Here is a 20,986-nt window from a genome sequence, read left to right on the forward strand (position 1 = left end):
ACAAGTGCAGTCCTCCATGGGCTAGGAAGTGAGTGTCATTTGGGAAGTCGCTAGCAGATGCCTACAAGGATTCCATATTTCAAGATTTGACATGGTGCCCCACAGCAGACTTAACGAAGATATCTGAGTCACTCAAAAACTTAAGTAATAGAACCTAGGCAGCAAGTGTTTATCAGAGCCAAGGTTGTCATCAGGAGTGCCCCAGAGAAGTGTGACAAGACCGCTATTGTTTTCTAAATACATAAATTCTCTGACAGACAGGGTGGGCAGCAATCTACAGTCATTTAGTGACGACTCTGTGGCATATGAGAAGGAGTTTAAGTTGAGTGACTGTAGGACAATACAAGATGACTTAGACAAAAAATTTTGGTTGGTTTGATAAATGGCAGCTGGCTCTAAATGTAGGAAAATGTAAGTTAACACATATAAGAAGCAAAAACAAACCCATAATATTCAGATACAGCATTAGTAGTGTCCTGCTTGACACAGTCGCATCATTTAAATATCTGGGTGTAGCGCTGCAAAGGGATATGATATGGAACAAGCATGCAAAGATTGTGGTAGGGAAGGTGAATGGTCAACTTCAGTTTACTGGGAGAATTTAGGGAAAGTAAAAATAAAAAAAAACAGAAAGAAGACAAGAACTGGATAAACAGTGGGTAGACACTTGGGCACTCATTTTAAGAAAGAACAAAACTACACAAAGCACATACACAAGAGTAAGAATAACACAAATAATGCACAACTTTGTTCATGCAGGCTGCTTATTCAGGATGCTGATTTGTACAATGTGAGCATACCAAAATGCAATGTTCCAGTCTAGCACATGCTTTGCAACCAGCACATCAGCTATACGTGGAACAGGATAACTGGAGCATTGCGTCAGAGGCATGCTGCCGAGAGGTATCTAGGACACTCAGCAGCAAGCCAGTGGAATCATTCTATATGATGCTCAGAATATACCCAGTAAACTTCAGTATGTTGTCTGAAGATGGGTAAATTGGACATTTTTGACGAACTTCCAGTTATAGACCTACTTCTCTAAAAATATATGCCTCACTTCAAATGTGTAAGAATGAAATATAATTTCATCTGAATTAATGGTGTGCCTCGTTAAAATGTAATGTTAAAAACTCAATGTCTCATCAATACAAAAATACATATCATTTAATATATGTACAGTATGTACTGTTGTGCCCATTTCTGCAGTGTTCTTTGGTTTTCGGATATGTAAATGACTACCAAAAAACATCCATTATATTTCAAACTATTTTGCCCTGTTCATGACTAAAAAAAATATCTTGCAGAAAAGTGGAGTAATGCAAATGAAGTGATTCACATAAATCTACACATAAAAAAATCAAATCATTTTAATGGCAAATGGAATATAAATGTGTGGGAGCCATAACCCAGTACAAGGAAGGGAAAATATTTTAAAATATTATCTCTCTCATAGAAAATTTGATACGTAATTATTATATCTCATATCAAGAAAGACCTGTAGAAAAATTTACTAAGTGTCTAATAATTCAATGATTAGTCAAAAAATAATCTATCTGATAAATCGTGAAAAATGGAAGTCACTGTCATAAATGAAACTGACAATATTCCAGTGTCAATATTCCCAACAATTATATCAGTGTACTATGTATATCACCACTCCCAGACTTTTGCAAGTGCAGAAATAACATGAAACACTGCTAAGCCCTAGAATCAAATATTTTCCTTCAGAAGGGGACCACAAGTATGTTAGTTATGCAAATTATTTAGTAGGGTACTCCTCAACATGTGGAAAAGTTCAGAAATGGGAAAGTTCATAAATGCAAAACAGTATAGTGATTAGGTAACATTTTTAATACTATGTGTCTTACAGAGATCACTTTTAACATTCACAATACTATTAATAACAATTCAGAGATATAGAAAGGAATAAGAAAGTCTATACAGAGAAATGTATAATTCATACATCACACTACAGTTTCATGTGCTTATTTACAATTTAAATTAACTTAATAAAGTTTTAAAACACCAACAGATAAATAACAGAGCTCAAATTCCATGTATTTCATAAAATTATTTATCACAGATTGTTTAAACAAAGTGCTGCATAATTTTCTCTCAGTACAGTGACAGAGGTCCTCTAATTACTATTATGTGTAAACAAAGACAAAATAGCTTTGGTGAAACATTGAACTGGATGACATGAGCTAATAAAAATTTTTGTACACATCCTAAAGTAGTTCCAGTTTTATATGAATATTTCTTGATTCATACATTCACTATTAGCTGGCATATGTTCCCACAGAAATCAAGCCATATTTAAAAATCTTTTAAATACTTGGTGGCAATTTTCTGTGCCATGTCATTATGTACTGACAGCATTCTCAAATAAATCAAGTAGTTTCTTGATCGCCTTTCTGGTTATACCATAAGGAATTCAACATATGATAATATTTCAAAATGACACAGTGTGTTGTTTAGAGTAACATGGTGTGTTGTTTAGAGTAACATGCTTATACAAGGCAGAGAACAATTCCATATTTCAGTCTAACAAATGACAACCATAGAAACAATTTTATTGCCATTTTGAGTAAAAGAGAAAGAAAGGAAGACTGCCTTTTGTCATGTATTTAAAGATTTTTGGAACATTGTTCCAGGAGAAACAGTGATCTCTTAATATTAGAAATTATTTCAATACACACAGTCATGACTGCATTTAAAATGTTTAGTTTTATTTTCAGATGACTGGTTTCAATCTTCTAAGATTCCCCTTCAGATCTTACATTCCTTGATGACTGTAGGAACCTTTGGCATGCTTGCTTGCTTGGTTGATTAAAGACACCAAACTTCTAGGTCATCAGTCCCTTTTTCTTCGAACAGACAGGTCTGTATGACTGTAGAGCAGAGATAGTCTACCATGCAAAACCCAACCCCAAGGTCTACAGAAGATCAACAAAGACAAGATAACGGACAAAAAGAAGAAAGGAGGACAGAGGAAGAAAGGCAGGCAAGGTGCCCCATCTAGGGAGTAGCCGGAAATCCCTGAAACTGGAGGGCAATGAGGGGACACATGGTCCACACCCCCTGGCACTTACCAGAGATATTCCACTCAGAAATTGCCTAGGAAAGACTAGGAACATGGATAGGGCAAGAAAAGCACATGGAGACAAAAGATGAACAAGTCTAACAGACCACACAAGAGGGGAGAAGAAGAGTAAAAGAGCATGAAGGTCAAGGATCAGGCTGGACCACCAAACCCAGACAGCCACAGCCCAGTCTGGGCACAGCCTTAAAAAGACTGGTAAAAGTCTCCTTTACGAATAAAACGTAAAACTAAGTCAGCCACTGAGGCATTCTCTCCTAACACCAGGGGTAGCCACAGGCTGGCTAGGTTGGGATAGTCCAGCAAAATGTGGACCTCTGTCAAAACTGGAACCACAATGACAGTGGGGCAGGTCCTCACAATGGAGGAGATGACCACAAATCAGCCAAATATGACTGATGTGGAGCCAGCAAAGGATGGTAGATTCCTCATGAGAGGCCTCCATGGAGGATGTCAACATATTCGTAGTCTCCTTTATCACTTGTCGATAGTTTGAGGAAGTCAGAGTGAGCCATTCCCTATTCCAGATTCCTGGAACTTGATGGCACAATACTGATCAGAGGTCAGTTTCCAGAATACTGATCTCAAGAGTCAGTTTAATGGTGACCAGTTTGGCCAGACTATCAACGACTTCATTCCCTGGAATCTTGATGAGGCCTGGGGCTCAGACAAAGGTCACTGAGTGTACACATTGTCTGAGTGCATGTAGGGAATCCTGGATAGCAATGACCAAGGGATGGCAATGGTAAGACTGGTTGAGAGCTTGCAAACTGCTCCAGGACTCACTGCATATGAGAAAGGACCATTTGGTGCATGAACAGATATGCTCAAGAGCACGAGAGTTGCAGTGAAAACACTACAGCCAGAACCTTTGGAATGGAGCAGGTCCATCGGAGCATGCGTTGCAGTGTTCTCCATTCCGGCACAGATGTACCTGCTCCACAACACCAGTTCCTACAGTCATCAAGATAACTCCCCCTGCCCAACGCCCAAAACACACACACACACACACACACACACACACACACACACACACACACACACACACACACACGCAAAGTGAAAGTGGTGTGCTGACTCACCCACCAGATTATTATCGGTGACCACATGAGAAAATGAAGTACTATTTATCAGCCATTTGTTTCAAAAATGTCTAGCAGAAACCGGGTTTTCATAACTCGGCACCTACCCGGGTGGTTGTGGGGGAAGACCAGACAGCGAGATCATCCATCTCATCAGATTAGGAAAGGACCGGGAAGGAAGTTGGCCATGCCCTTTCAAAGGAACCATTTCAGCATTTGCCTGGAGTGATTTACAGAAATCACAGAAAACTTAAATCAGGATGGCTGGATGTAGGATTGAACTGTCGTCCTCCAGAATGCGAGTCCAACGAGCTAACCACTGCGCCTCCTCGCTCGGTCTACTTCATCTTCTTCAAATGAATGATGCCAGAACCCACTTTGCATATAGCAAGACAGTAATTTAAACTATTCTTCTCCCAAATGTGGGTCCATTGTTTTAACCAGTGCACCATCTTCTGTGGTCCATAGAAAAGAGTATCCAAAATACATATTCTGGACAGTTATGGTATTTCTGAGAGAAAGATAATCATTTCAGAGGGTAATTTTCGGGAAAATTTCAATCTTTAAAGTTCATAGAAGTATACATCCAATTTTCAGTGTGCGTAAATATGGCTGCTGGAATTCAATTAGTGGAGTGCCAATGTCTATGCATAAGTCTGAAACTGCAGACCAATACTCTTTGGTCTAGCATCTGAATTATGTTGGACTACAGTTTCAGGCTGATTGTGTGGTAATATGCATATTTAAAAAAAAAATTGCATGCACACACACAAACACTGAATATCTTGGTTCCGCATGTGACAATGCAGACTTTCTCAGTGTCTTTCACAAATGTATTTTTCTTGCTCTATTAGCCAAGTAATACTGGAATTCAGTTTTCATCTGATGACGCAAACAAGAAACTTGGTGAAATGCTGCTTAAAGATAATGTTGTTAGCTGGCTGACAAAACAAGAAATTTTCACCAGCTACGATACAGTATTTTAAAAAGGAATTACTCTTGTTATTTCTGAAGATAATCAACAAGATGTACCTAACTTCAGAGTACCAGATTCAGAATATAATTTATGTTTTCAGAGACCTTTACCAGACTAGCACAATTAGTAGCACATGTATTTCTTCCCGAAAAGCAATTGAATAAAATGTCAATAAAGCACAAGTCATTTTGCAGCCAATAGAACATTCCTTCCATTAGCACAAAAACAACTGCTACATGAATAGGTGTTCCTCTCCCACAAGAAGGTGTGCTTGACAACTGTTTAACTAAGCCTAATATTTTACCAAATTGTCTTACAAGGACCAAGTATGGACACTTTCTATAAACTGAGTTGGCACTTTTATCTGAAGAGTTTTCCTTAGATTCAAAACTGAGGATGTCATACAGCATTAAAATTAAATACAGGGTGTTCAAATCTTCAGTACTCGAACTAACAAGGATGATACAGGAGGCAAAAAATCGTAAAGCAAACCATTTGTAAGACACTTATATTGCATGAGCACTGAGAATGCATAGGTAATACGTGAGTAGATCAAAAGAAGTTGTTACACCAAATGTTAGTTTATGATATATAGAATGTTGCAACGCTGAATTACTAAAAATTGGGTAACAGTAGTGCTTCCATGACAGTTGCAGGGTCAACATGAGCACTACACATGGAGCAAACTGCAAGGCATGTACAGAGTGTTCTTTGATGCTCACCTGACAATGATATTCGAAGAGGTATGGCTAGATATCAGGAAGATGAAGTGGTTTCAGCATGATTGGGGTCCAACGCACTTTGCAGAACTAGTCCGAGCAGTAATAACCACTAATTTTGCCAATCATTGATCTACCAGGGAGGATCTGTACACTGGCCTGCAAGGTCTTCGCCCCATTAGAGTTCTTTCTCCGGGGCTACATGAAAGCCAAAGTGTATTCTACTCCTGTTAACTCATAAATAGAATTGGTTGCAAGAATTCTGACGACAGCCACACAAACACAAAACACACCGTGATTTTTCCTGCAAACATGGGACTCACTGCACATCGATACTGACCCTGCACTGAGGTTATTGGTGCTCATTTTGAACCTTTATTGTAATGTAATAGTGACCAGAACAATTTATGGCATGATCTATGTACTGTAGATTTACAGAACTTCACATACTCATAAAATCATAAAACATTTGGTTCATACACTCCAAAATCACAACAGAAGATGTCTCATGAATAATATAAAGTGAAGCAACATCAAGCTACACACTTTACTTCCCTAAGTAGCAAACTCTATCAGTAGGTATAGTTGTTCTGGACACATACTACAGAGGAACAAATCTAAGATCACACAATTCATTAATGGGTGATGTTAATTGTAGGTTTAGACTATCAGATTCATTTCGTAACTACAATAGAACCACAATTATGATTTTATAATGAAATCACTAACAAGGATACCACCTGGCAATCAAATATTGATATTCCACAGCAGTTTGATGTAACTCCAAAAAATTCTCAAGAAAATCAACTTTGAAGATTTCTGAAGAACAGTAATTAACTGAAGCTGTGGCAAAAAATTGATGACAGGTCACATGGCTAACATTGTAGTGTCACCGACTGGTAATTGGGCAATCAACGGATTGCTAGTTTGAATCTTGCTATAGCTCCTTCTCACCCTCAATTTGAATGCCTCCATCATTTAAATATGAAATTCATCAAATATGTGAAAATTAACACACATCTAATCACCATTTTTTAATGAGAAACACGCGTCTTCTCGTTTCTAATTACAATCACATGCCCTGGAAATATAAATTCTTGATCATTGATATTTTATAAAAGATTATTTAAATTAAAAAAAAATTCAAAATTTATTAATGATCTTACATGTAATATTGATAATCAAGAATTTATATTTGCAATGAATACTGGAATTTTACATGTGATATGTAATTAGGAACAAGAAGATATGCATTTTTCTTAAAAATAATGATAGGATATGTGTTGGTTAGGATATATTTGATCAGTTTCATATATTAATGTGGAGGTATCCAAACTGGGAGAAAAGAGACCGCAGCAAGAGTCAAACAAGCGATCCATTGATTATACGATTACCATTCTCCAATGGCACCAGCTGAGCCATGCTGTCAATCAAGGAATTCGTCATAATTCAAATAATTAAAGTCCCTTGGAAAACTTGAAAGTCAGTTTTCTCAAAAATTTTAGAGAGTTGAATTGACTTACTTTGGAAGACTGAAATTAAAAAATTACAAATATCCAACTGCTGGGTGGCCTCCCTGAGAGATGGATTTCTACATGGCGGAATTTTTCACTTAATCACACAAGATTCAGTGGATACAGGGAGCAGGTTAGACATCATCATCATGTTTGTAATTAATAACCATACTGACTATGTATGTGCATGGTTTTTTTTCCTTGTGATTGTGTCTTTGTGAACACACCAAAATAATAAAATATTGCAACTACAGGCCGTTATTCACTGGGATATCTATTCATTCTCTGGGACAATACAAGCTAAAGCTAAGTTGTCAGGAAACAAGTCTGTATACGGTTCACAAATTGCTGATTATGAACGTTACAAGCGAAAGAAACTAAGGAATTAAAAGAAAACAAACAGAAATTGTGAGAGCATAAAAAACAAACACATTACAGAGAAACATTTTCAACTACAGTGAGGTACTCCTGTATGCAACAGAAGCAGTGTTCCACAGGGAGACCTTTTAATTTAGATCTGAAGTCTTGGGGTTTATCACTCTGTTTTTCTACTTCTGCTGGAGGGCTATTGGAAATTAAACTTTTTGAATAGTGCACATATTTCTGAGCAATGCTTAAGAGAGTGTCATTCACATGAAAATCAAAAATATGGTTCAAATGGCTCTGAGCACTATGGGACTCAACTGCTGAGGTCATAAGTCCCCTAGAACTTAGAACTACTTAAACCTAACTAACCTAAGGACATCACACACATCCATGCCCGAGGCAGGATTCAAACCTGCGACCATGGCGGTCACGTGGTTACAGACTGTAGCACCGAGAACCGCTCGGCCACTCTGGCCGGCCATGCAAATCATTTTTCCATCAAGTGTTCACTGAATGAATATTGCACTTTCTTTTGAATGAGTCAGTTCTGTCAACAACAAACCTCATGAGGGAATATACACTAACAAAGGCAGCAGCTACTTGGGTAGCAAAGTACTTGTGGAGTACACACGAGTGTTTTTTAAGGTTAGGCAATAGTTTAAGATCCTCTGATTAATGTTCGCCCGTCATTAAATAGAGAGCAAAACGAGATCACGTACAAAGTAAAGACATTTTAACTGACAAAACTTTAACAGCAAATTGTCAAAGTAGTCATAAGGAAGTTCCTGAATTTATTGCTCTCCAGAAAAGTTGTCACACTCAAATTATTCTCAAAACCAATAGTGGTTGAAACCCAATGTACAAAACTCCAAAATATTTAGTCAGGCATGGAATATTTATCAAAAAGACAGATCAGAATCCAATAGGAAGGGAAGTGTTCATTGTAGTCAATGAAAACATTGTGTCCATCAAGGTGGAAATTGAGTCTAACTGTGAAGTTATCTGTACGCAAGTAACAGGCTTAGGTGAACACAAGTCAGTTGTGTTTTGTGCAACAGGAGTTAGTTGTTGGATGTTTTTACTGCCACCTGATACCACTATGACAAAGAACGTTTATACTCGGTAACATGGAAGTACACAGCGCATGCAACATTAGATGGGGGCAACTTTAACCTACCGAGTATTGACTGGGATATCTATGGACTCATTACAGCTGTTATGGACAGACAGTCATGTAAAGTAGTCTTGAAAATGTTTTCTGAAATCTTTATTGAGTAGCTCATTTGACAGTCTGCACACAATGGAAATGTTTTAGTCCTTGTGGCTACAAACAGACCTGACCTTATCAAAAGTGCCAGTATAGAGACAGGAAGTAGTGGTCATGATATCATAGGAGAGTATTTTTGCTAGAAAGAGCAGAGAAGCAGTTTGTGATGAAGCAAGCTGGGATATTTTTTATTTCCCCTCTTATTTAGCCATCTGCCTCCTTAAAATTCATTTTTTCACTTTTTACTAATTACCATTAACTTAAGTTAGTATAATCTGCATCTTCATAAAAGAGAAAGTTTGGCACTCAGTTTTAAAGAATAACACCAGGTATATGTAATTGATTTTCTAATTTATTTTGACTATTACTGTTATAGGGTATATCAGTAATTGTTTCGTAACTTAAATTCTATTGTTGACATACAAACAAATATAAATTCTGTTTAGTTGTAAATTTTTGGAGGAACAAGTAATAGTATTCTTAAAGAATCTATTTGGCTTTATTTGAAAACATGTTAGCAAAGCCAGCTTTTAATTCCAAAGTAATTTTCAGCTTCATCGAAAGTATTGTTTGCATAACTACATTTGTTAATTCTACGATTTAAACAAATAATATGGCTTAACCTTTGTAGTAGAAGAAACTGTTAAAAAGACTCAATTTTCTGATGTATGCAGTTAATTGAAGGAGTTAAGTGTTAATTGTAATTTCTGTAAATTAAACATTGAATAGTCTGTAGTTTCAGTGCTTATTATTGTGATGATATATAATGGCCCGATTTTTGGTCCTGAAGCAGTCAGTCCATGGCCGAGTTTCAGACAAAGAACCCGTATTGGTAGAACAACAACAATGCACCCACTTAACTGTGAAATAAGTGTAATAGGCGATGTGCTAAAACAATGTCAGTATCTGTTCAATATGTACCATATTATGCGGCAAGAACTGTGTGGTTTTTAACTGCTCGTAGATGTCCAACAGTAAACACTTGTAGCAGTATGTTGATGTTTGCTTGTAACCTATTAATGAGACTTATCAAAGGTTAAACAACGCTGCGTTGGCCACATAACTGTGTATTATTGTGTGGTTGTGAACAATGAAAGTAAAGAACTGTAAAACGCAAATGTGCATCTGTAGGTGTCATCATTTAAAGTAGTTAGTGCTGAACTTCCACTCCCCATTATTCAGCCAGTATCGCAATGCAGTACGTCGAGACCAAGGACCATCAATCAAGAAATAAAGCAGGCGAACATCGCAAGTTGCTAACATCCCACTTAGACAGTGAATGGACATCACTCAGTTCCAATACGACAGACACAAAGGAATTATGGGCAAAGTTTAAACCGACTGTAAATCACGCTCTGGAGGAGTACATCCCGAGTAACTTGATTACGAGTGGGAAAGACCCACTGTGATTTAATAACAAAACTTCATAAAATACTGAAGAAGCAAAGACTGTTGCACTCCCAGTTCAAAACAGAATGTGTGAATGGTGTCAGGAAAAAGTTAGCAGAAATCTGAGCTTGTAAGAAGGTCAACAAGCAAAGCATACAACAACTTCCACGTCATACATTAGCAAAAGATTTTGTCAAAAAACCAAAATAATTTTAGTCCTGCAGAAAATTGCAAAGCAGGTTGAATGCTTTTATCCAGAAATTTGTTGATTAGTCTGGTGTAACAATAGAAGATAGCAAAAGGAAAGCTTAAGTTTTTAAATTTAGTGTTTAAGAAAACATTCACACTCAAGAATTATATAAACATACCATCATCTGACAATTGCATACACTTCCGTGTGGAAGACATAATAATAGGCATATCTGGCATAGAGTGTCACCCGAAAGAGTTGAAAATAAATATGTTGCCGGGTACAGATGGAAGGCTAATTCAGTTTTTCTGAGAGTGCTCCACAGTACCGGCCCCTTACTTAGCTCGCATTTATCACTAATCTATCACCCACCACAAAGCCCCAAGTGACTAAAAAAGTGCAGGTGATTCCTGTATACAATAAGGGTAAGCAAACTCACCCACAAAATTATAGACCAATATCCTTAACATCACTTTCATGCATAATTCTTGAACGTATTCTCAGTTTGAATATAATAAATCTCCCTGAAAAGGAAAAGTTTTTGTCCGCAAATCAGAAGAGATTTAGAAGGCACTGCACATGCAAAACTCTGCTTGCCCTTTTCTCACATGAGATCCTGTGATCCACGGTTGAAGGACAACATGCATATTCCATACTCCTAGACTTACAGAAGACATTTGACACGGCACCCTTTAGCAGGCTGTTAAAGAACATCGATGCATACGGATTAGGTTAATAGATAGGTGAGTGTCTTGAAGACTTCTGATGCAATAAACAACTTTGTCAGAACTTAAGAGCCGCTACAGCTGCAACTGCATGCCGTGAAATGTAAATACACATCTAATATTTTGATGAGCGACTGAAAACTCCTACATTTAATATTAGAATACACTGCACAAACAATCCAGTATGTTGTCCTCAATGGCGAGTGTTCATCAGAGACAAGGGTACCACCCAGAATGCCCCAGGGAATCGTGATATAACAACAAAAAATGTCCCTGAGCACTATGGGACTCAACTTCAGAGGTCATTAGTCCCCTAGAACTTAGAACTACTTAAACCTAACTAACCTAAGGACATCACACACATCCATGCCTGAGACAGGATTCGAACCTGCGACCGTAGTGGTCTCGCGGTTCCAGACTGTAGTGCCTAGAACCGCACGGCCACTCCGGCCAGCGATATAACAACACTTATTCTCTGCAAAGATAAATTATCTTATTGACAGTGTAAGCAGCAATCTGGAGTTGTTTGCTGATGACACTGTGGTGTATGGGAAGGTATCATTGTTGAATAGCTGTAGCAGGATACAAAATGACTTTGACAAAATTTCTAATTGGTGTGATGGATGGCAGCTTGCTCTAAATGTAGAAAAATGTAAGTTAATGCAGATAAGTAGGGAAAACAATCACATAATGTTTGAATACAGCACTGACAGTGTGCTGTAGGGATGGAAGTCATCACTGAAATAACCAGTTCTGTTACACTAGCTTTTCTACATGTTCAGTTTAACCTAACTGTTAAAACTGCTCAAAACAAGTAGTTCCTGAAATAAATAATTTTCAGTTTTTACTGCTATTATTTCAGTAAGAAATACAGACTTCAAATAAAAACTGAAACATTCTGATGAAGGGGAAGGAGTAGGAGATTCCAACTGATATGAGCCTGAGACTGCGAAAGAAATCTGTCTCATTGCCTCCTGCAAAGATTGCAAAGGGAAAATGAGTGGTTCAGCAATGGTGACAGCAAAAGGTCGCAAGTGGATGAGTTTTCTGCATCGTCATTTTTGGAATGTATCAATTTTTCACCCTGAAGTAAGTACAAAAGTAAGGGTTCAGTTACTATCCCAAGTTAATAGCATGTCAGTAAAACTATATGTATATAAAACAAATTTACCTTCTTTCTCAAGGAACTTTGCAGGTGTTTCCTCTTTATATAATGTCACAACTTTGTTGAGACTACCACTCTTTTAATCAATGCTGTGCCAATTTTTAGGGCGTGTATTTGTTGCTACTTTTGAATGGCACTATTGTTATTAAAATAGCACTGTTCACTTTCCCATGATTTTTTTTACAAGAACACAATATTTACTTGTTTTTGAAAAAAGTTTTATTTAAAATCTGAAAACTGAAGCTATGGCAAATCGATATGCTGGTTTTCTATCTGGTAATTAGTCCAAAGATGAAAAAACTGTTATAACACAGGCCACACAAATACCAAAATATATTCTACAGTGTTGCTTGACAGTGTCACATCAATTAAATATCTAGGCATAATGTTGCAGATTGGTATAAAATGGAACGCGAACATTAGGGCAGCAGCAGGGAAAGCAAGTACTCAACTTCAGTTTATTGGAAGAATTTAAGAAAAGTGTAGATAATCTGTAAAGAAGACAGTGTTTAGAACACTAGCATGACCCGTTCTTGAGTATCGCTCATGTGTTTGGGATCCCCACCAGATCGGATTTAAAGAGAACATGGAAACAATTCACAGGCAAGCTGCCATATTTTCTACTGGCAGGTTCAATTAACATGCGAGGATTACTAAGATGCTTCTTGAACTCAAATATGAATACCTGGAGGGAAGACAATGTTCTGTTCATAAAGTACCAGCGAGAAAATTAAGAGAATTGGCATTTGAAGCTGACTGCAAAATGAATCTACTGCCACCAACATATATTACACATAAGGAGCACAAAGGCAATATAAGAGAAATAAGGTCTCTTACAGAGGAATATAAACAATCACTTTTCCCACTGCTCTATTTGCGAAAGGAACAGGAAAGGAAATGACTAGTTGTGGTACATGGTACCCTTTGCCATTTGTCATACATTGGCTTGTGGAGTATGTATGCCGGTATTGATATATGTACAGAGATGCCAGTATTCAAATTCCAAGACACGTGAACAATGGCCTAAATGCAGTTCATGAGCTGACACTGCAGATCTGCCTCACTTTCCTTTTCTGAACTATGAATATTCTTGTTGAGTCCACATATTTGCCCCCAAATAATGATAACATATGGGACAGTATGAAAGCTAGCAAAGTTGACAAGCCTTTGTATTTCAGAATCAGTGACAACTGAGCTTATGCTTATAGTGAAGGCAGCAGTATTCAGTTTCTGCACAAGATCTTTAACATGATACTTTTAAGAAAGCTTTTCATCTGCCCTCAGTCCTGGGAATTTAACATTGTGGACTTCACTGACTGTTTGACCATCCTAAGGCAACAATATTTACAAGAGTTCTGTCACAAGCTGTATGCAATGTGTTTTGTTGCAATTAAGCATTAATCTGTTCTCTGAAAGCCATGTGCTGATGTTACAAATTACCCTATTAGCAAATTCGTTTACATTATATTCGACATCATGCACAATAGCAGTGAAGGATGGAGATGACTGGAGAAAAAGGAAAAACAAGAAATCACAGGATTTGTACAAACTGCTGGGCATTATGGCTATGTATAGGAAGAGGAGACTAAAGGGGTATGGGCACATTGTGTGTCAAGAAGGCCATATCATCACAGGCAACAGAACGAGGGGAAGACCATGGCTGAGAGGGATTAACAGGGTCAGAGAGGATACAAATATGATGAAGACTAGCTGGAGAAGAATACATGGACCGAGGAAGATGGAGGAGGCTGATTGGTGGGACCAAAGACAGACTGTTTGTGTGGCCAAAAAAGTAAGTAAATTATGTTTAATGGGAGGTGATTGATGTATCTCAAGTTAAAGGAATGGGTGCAGAACAGAACTCTGTCAGCACACACTTTACATGACCGAAGTAAGACAAAGCTCTTGTATGTTTGTTGACACTGTCCCCAGAGGACAACCTTCTGCTCCCTACTTTCCTTATATGAAATGAACATTGTTGAGCTTTTCCCCAAATTCTATAGCGTACCAATTTATGCTAAAGTGCTATGTGGTCTACACTATTAAATGCTTTTGTTAAATCAACAAACTACTGTCCTCAGCCTACTGTTCAGCTCCACTAGTACCCAACACAAAAATAATAAATTTAATTTTCTGTAGATACTCCTTTCTGGGACCAAACTGAGTGTGACAATGAATTATGTGCACCATGAAGTTCCACTGCTCTCCTGCTGTTGCATTCTCAATAATTTAAAAAAAAACACTGATAATAAAGAAACTGGTCTGTAATTGTCTTCTTCGTCTCTTTCACCTCTTTTAAAACTTGTTTAAGGTACAAGTATTTCAATCTGTCAGGAAACTGACCACATCTGAAATACATTTTGTACAGGTGACAGAACACAAGCAGTACATGGTGCACTGATCTTCATCTTACTACTTGATATATCATCATACCCACAGGAGTCTTTACTCTTACTGATACAGTTTCATATTTGCTTGTTTCATGTAACTGCATGTGGTATAATTGTTTCGGGACACCAGCTTTCAAGAGTTATAAAACTTTACAAGTAATGACAAGAAGTGATTACTAAATATTCTACACAACCTGGATGGATTACTAACAGTTTGATTCATTCACGAGAAAACTAACTAGCTGAAAATAGACACTTTCCCAGCAAAAATCTATTAAAAACATCTCAATTTGTAAGTTATGTAAGTGAAAATTCCTTTTTAAATTATATATTTGCTTATTTATTGTTATTTAAACACCACCAAAAGGAACTTACTTTCAGGCCTCTCTTCAGAAATGAGGCAAACAGAAATGTTGAACAAAGATGGTGCCAACTAGCTTGCAGTACTCAAGTAAATGTTTGTCTAAGATTCGACAACATCAAATGCCTGTGCAAGTGTACCATGGTTTCATAGCTAGTATCTATACTAGTGCAGATTTGGACTTTTAAATTACTACAGAAGTCATAAACGAGAGTCACAATGAAGAATTTTTACCTGAAACTTGAGAGTTTCATAAAAGCTGTGATTTTTATTGTTACCCTGCCTGTACCTATTTGATGCAGCCACAGTTAATAGTGTCAGTGACTAAGACTTGTTTTGCTTCTTATTAATAGATAATAAATTCAAGCAATCCCCAATAGTGTATTCTCAACTCTGAAAGAACAATATTTACCAATCAACCTGCAGCCTGCATTGTACATGCAATGACAATGTGAGAACATGATTTCAACTTCAATTTGAATTACTTTTTGGATTTAGGACAAATGTGAAAACTACACTAGCTGTGCAGTCACATGTATCTCAACATGTTCATCATTTCTGTACATGAGCTGCATTCTGATAAACATTTTCATTTAAAAGTGTTAACGTACTTACATACTAAACATACATGTCTTTCATTCTGTTCCGCCTTCAAGGTGAAACTTAGAGGAAGGACAAATACATGTCTAGAGGAAATGTCAGAAAATAACTACTGGACAAGGATCCTAAAGGGAATGCCATGGACATTATGGTTAAAAGTGGTCATAATGTTTACATATTTTCAATCCAGGTTATGAGAAATTCAAATATCCAATAACCAAAGGTAGTAACCCACATTTTTTGCAAAAAAAGGGCATAATTACATATAAGTGGGATACTTCATTATATTAACAACTACACAGTGGCATTTAATTTATTACTGAGATATTCAACTTCCAGATCATCTGAGAATATATATGTCTACTGTCAAATTCAAGAAACTGATGACAGTGTACACAAAGTAAGAAACAGAAAACATTTTTCAATCAGACTCTGCACTGAACTCATCAACCACATAATAGCCTGCTAATAAATCCAAATGTTTTAAAATATGGGAATTGCTAGTTAATGAATGATATTTTTAATTAATTGACAAAAAGAGTTTAACATATCGAGATTGAGCCATAAGCAGCTATATCAAATGTTCCTTGCTTCTAAGCTAGAGAAAAGTTGGAATGATTATCATGAAGCTAGGAGTGCAGCAAAGAAGACAGGTGGCAGCAAAACTGGCCCATCTGAGCGAAATTTATGATAAACTTGAAACACCAACTAGGGAGCTTGAAATCTGCAGACTTTCAATGCAGCATGATAGACAAACAGCAGACAGAAAAATCCTGTGGAATTAACAATGAAGATGCAAACTTGTCACCACTAGGAAAAAAGTAGCAGAGTGATGGCAGCAAAACTTTGCGAAAATCTGCAATGAGGAGTTTCCACAGGCTTCAGTTCCAGGGTCAATACCTGTAAAGGTACCCACTGTACCAATCACCAAGTATGAGGTAGCTGATACTCTGCATAAAATGAAAAATGGAAATGCAGTGGGACCTTCAACTGAATGACTGACAGTTTTCTTAACCAAAATTGTTGAAGAGAGAAGGATCCCAACTGACAGGATTTGTGGTAAAACAGTTCCAATTTGGAAGCAGAAGGGTAACCCAGGTGAATATAGCAACTACTGCTTGTTACATTTTCTAACACACACAATGGAGATCTTCAGCATCATCAATAAAATGATCTGACAAATAATCTGTCTCACCACTCTCATCACCAATCAATGTGGATCTGTGATGAGATGTAAGACAACAGATGCTATTTGTGCTGCCCACTTATTGAAAAACACTGAAAAGTCAAGGCAGCTACACATTGTTAAAGTATACCGATATGTAATCTGTTTAATTGCACTTTATGGTGCTGAATGCTGAAGTGAAACAGTGACCTGCTGTCATGGAAATAAGGATTCTCTAACGGACATCTGGAGTAACACTGCAGAATCATGTCACAAATGATGAGGTTTGTAAGTTATGTGAAAAAGTTATGACAAAAAGTCATCTATAATGGTATGGGCATGTTCTTAGAGCACAGGCAACAACAGTGACAAAGACTGATTTTAGTCTGAAAGGCGAATGATAAATGGCGAGTAAGACGACACAGAAAATGATAGCCTGACATCCTGCATGAAAATTTCAAGTTCTCATGCTTGCACCCTGACCAGACACAAGATCAGATAAAATGGTGAAAGACAGCCAAAACAGTGGACCCTGATAGCATGAAGGACAAATGCTAAGCAAGAAGGAGAATATTTCACATGGGAGTGGTGCATGCCTAAACAGGTGTCTAACATAGAGTACTGCCAATTTTCTAACTGTAGGTTCACCCAAGCAACACTTCTGATTCCTTAACTGAAGTCCCTGTCTGCTCTGGCAACAGATCTTTCTATACCTGATATTCCACTCTTATTGCCACACCAGTCAGGTGGCAGGGTCCACTGTTTTGCCGGTATGTCATCATTTTATGCTATCTTGTGTCTGGTCAGGGTGCACGCATGAGATCTTCATGCAAGGTGTCTAGCTATCACTTCCTGTGTCATCCTGTCAGCCATTTACCATTTACTCTTCAAACTAAAACCAGTCTTTGTCTCTATTGTTGCATCTGCTCTAAGAACATGCCCATGCCATTGACCATGTTAATAAATGTAAAGCTTCTCTTACAATAATTAGCAGCAATGAAAGCAAAATTTGAAAAAAAGTCTTATTTTCAAATATGCATCACAAAATCCATTTTTACACCAACTGAAATTTATTTTTATGAAAGCTTTGTGTCTTTTTTTATGTTATTGTCGATCATTAGTATCAAATTCAATACAACTGTAAATTTAAAATAAGAATTGCATATGTGGTTCAGGGTACAGTAAGTAAAGCAGTCGTCACCAAACCGAATACGGTTTTGAACACCACTGTGCTTTAATAGACACAGTCTTGTTGGAGGTGGTATGCTGCTGCCTTCATCCAACCTCTGAACTGACTTACCCAGACAATTATAGGGGAACCTACAGTTTAATGTGAATTCTGAATCACAGTGCAACTTGGCATTTTTCACATCTACAAACGTTGCCAGAGGTGACAGCAGCAATAAGTGACTGGAGATTGAACCTGAGACCTTTGGATTTGTAATCTGGTACTGAGTCACCAAGGTATAACAGTAATAATGAAATTATTGGTTTCTGGAAACACATAAGTTTTCTTACAAAAGGACAAAACTGGACAGTGGTATTGCTGAAACACCAACTCTACATGCTTATGCACATGAAATGAAGGTAAATATGCTTAGGGACTGTTACAATATAGTTAAAAAATTTAATGAGTAATCTACCTTCATAAACTATGAGATACTATCAGAAAAAGTAAATGTACATCGGAAACAAAAGGATACAGTTGTTCAGAAAGTTTGTATATCCGTGTCATGAACTTGCTCAGCTCTTCACATTTAGCCATGAGCTGGTACATCAACTAAAACATGAAAAACATTACAGAAAGCAAATAAATAAAACAGAGAAATTCAGGCAAACAGTAGTATAGAAATATTAGAATACCAGTTCAAAGTAATATTGGAGACACAGAGCACACACACTTTAAAACTTGGCTCAAATAGTTTAAATGGCATATTGTTTGCTCACAGGATACTTGATTAACATCACTTTTTTATGAATGAACTTCCATTTCTATGCTGTCATTCTATTTTCCCCCCTTTCATCTTTCACAGTTGTGGAGTGAACTGAACTATGCAACTGAGAACTACACAACTGACAACTAAACTATATAACTGTGACAAAATATTATAGATAATATTTTTTTTAACTTACCTTAATATTTGAATCAACAGCATCACATGTTTTGCAAACGGCATCCCTGTATGTTTCCAGACACTCAACTGTAATAGCTGATACCTATAACAAAAGGGACAGATATTCATTCCATAATTACTCTGGACTTATGAGTTTAAGACAAATAAAGAAGCAAAAATGTGTTCAATAGGTATACCAACACTGTGCAAAATCCCTGCTAGGTTTTCTGTTAGGGTATCGACAGATGTAGCTAACCTCCTCACTTCCTGCTCCAAATCATTTAGAACATTGGGATCAACAGAAGGAAGCTGTGGCATTAATGCTTGTCTATAAAGACAAGGAGTTGAAATCCGGGATCCAGGAAACGGAGGCGTATCTGTAACGTTTACAGTTACCACAAACATCAGCGATAGAAATACCAGTAGGTCTACTGACAACACACATTAGCACTTTCAGTGTTAGAAAAGAACGCTAAAATGTAATACATACCACCTTTCTTTGTAATAGGACTTGAGAGCTTTATTTTGGTTTCCAGATCTTCTGCAACGAATAACACCATATCACCTTCCGTAGTAACAGTGCCCTCCAAATGCAAATCCTGCAATGTCTTATGAATAGACTGTACATTCTTTTTCTGCAACGCGGAACTTTCAGCACACCTCTGTAGCTCCAGCTTGTCAGGTCGTTTATTATCGCTGTCCTGCGGCTCAAACCTTGCACCCTCCGAGTCACTCTTCTTCTTGCAAGCCATTTCGTCTGAACACGGAGATCCACCAAACGACCGATTTTCAAAAATTGAAGCATCTGGAGGTGACGTTAGCGAATCGAATGATATTTCTGAATACGAAGCTGTCATCTCGTGCAGCTGAGAAAACGAAAGAAGTGAAATTTCATTCATTAACATATTCATACAGGCAATAATTCGTTCATATGTAGCAACAAAAATCTTACCCGATCATCATACATATCAATTGTAGAAACTTCTTCGTTTCTTGGTGATATGTGTTCCAATTTGTTGGATAATTCTGTAGCAAATTCCGGATTAAAAGTTCCGAAATCATTTTCGCATGGAGAAACTTCATCTTTCCGTTTTTCTGGAAATGTTGCCATGGCTGTCCTATCACTTTTACTTAGCGCGTCATGTAACAAGTAAATCACAGCTGACACAAATAAACAGCCTAAGCGTCTGCAAAACACGCCGCACAACAAATGACTGTTCCCTGCGCTTGCATCTTTGACCAGAGATGTTCTGTTCCAAAATAGAAAAGCCCGCACTGATGTGTGGATATGCGAATACTAGTATGCCAACGAGTGGGTTCGCTCCTTTCAAAATTACACGAGCAAGACCGTTTAGCTTTCCTCATGGAAGTCTTCTTGGCTTTCACGCTCCATCGTAGATTAAATACACTTTTTATTGCATAGATCGATAGTGACCATACACTCATGAATGTATAACATATCACAGAGGCGGGTCAAATGGCAACTACCCGTCTGTGCACGCAATAACTCGCTACAAATGGCTGGCCCGTCAACTGTCAGTCTAAGAAAGAAATTTAATTGGCAAGCCGCTACGTATTTCAGTTCAGAGCACTAACTCGGAATGGAGGAAACTCTTCTGTGAATTGTATTCGCAATCTGTCTTCTAAAAAAATGCTACAGACAGAGAGAAAAACCTAAATAACAGTGACTCCTTAAGCGACTGTAGTATTAACATTTTAATCTCCTTCGCGAGTTACAGGACGAACTTGACGACTGGGGAAATTATTCGCAAATGGACATGAAGACGTCCAAATAGCCATTGTCGCTCGTAAATCCTGATGTAAGATGTCTTTTTTGACTGGTACTCAGTAGTGTTCCTC

General features: G+C 37.5%; 1 protein-coding gene across 1 annotated transcript; it reads right to left on the reverse strand.

Annotated features, from left to right (window-relative positions):
* Positions 1–1,835: 1,835 nt before the first annotated feature.
* On the reverse strand, positions 1,836–20,541 carry LOC126297559 (uncharacterized). The gene is made up of 6 exons (XM_049988491.1): positions 20,079–20,541; positions 19,617–19,992; positions 19,328–19,503; positions 19,146–19,229; positions 18,716–18,792; positions 1,836–2,417 (listed from the first exon to the last, which is right to left on the reverse strand). Exons 1-6 carry the CDS (start codon positions 20,235–20,237, stop codon positions 2,366–2,368), a joined length of 924 nt encoding a protein of 307 aa, XP_049844448.1. The 5' UTR covers positions 20,238–20,541; the 3' UTR covers positions 1,836–2,365.
* Positions 20,542–20,986: the final 445 nt, after the last annotated feature.

The sequence above is a fragment of the Schistocerca gregaria genome, chromosome X, assembly GCF_023897955.1.
Source record: "Schistocerca gregaria isolate iqSchGreg1 chromosome X, iqSchGreg1.2, whole genome shotgun sequence".
Lineage (NCBI taxonomy): Eukaryota > Metazoa > Arthropoda > Insecta > Orthoptera > Acrididae > Schistocerca > Schistocerca gregaria.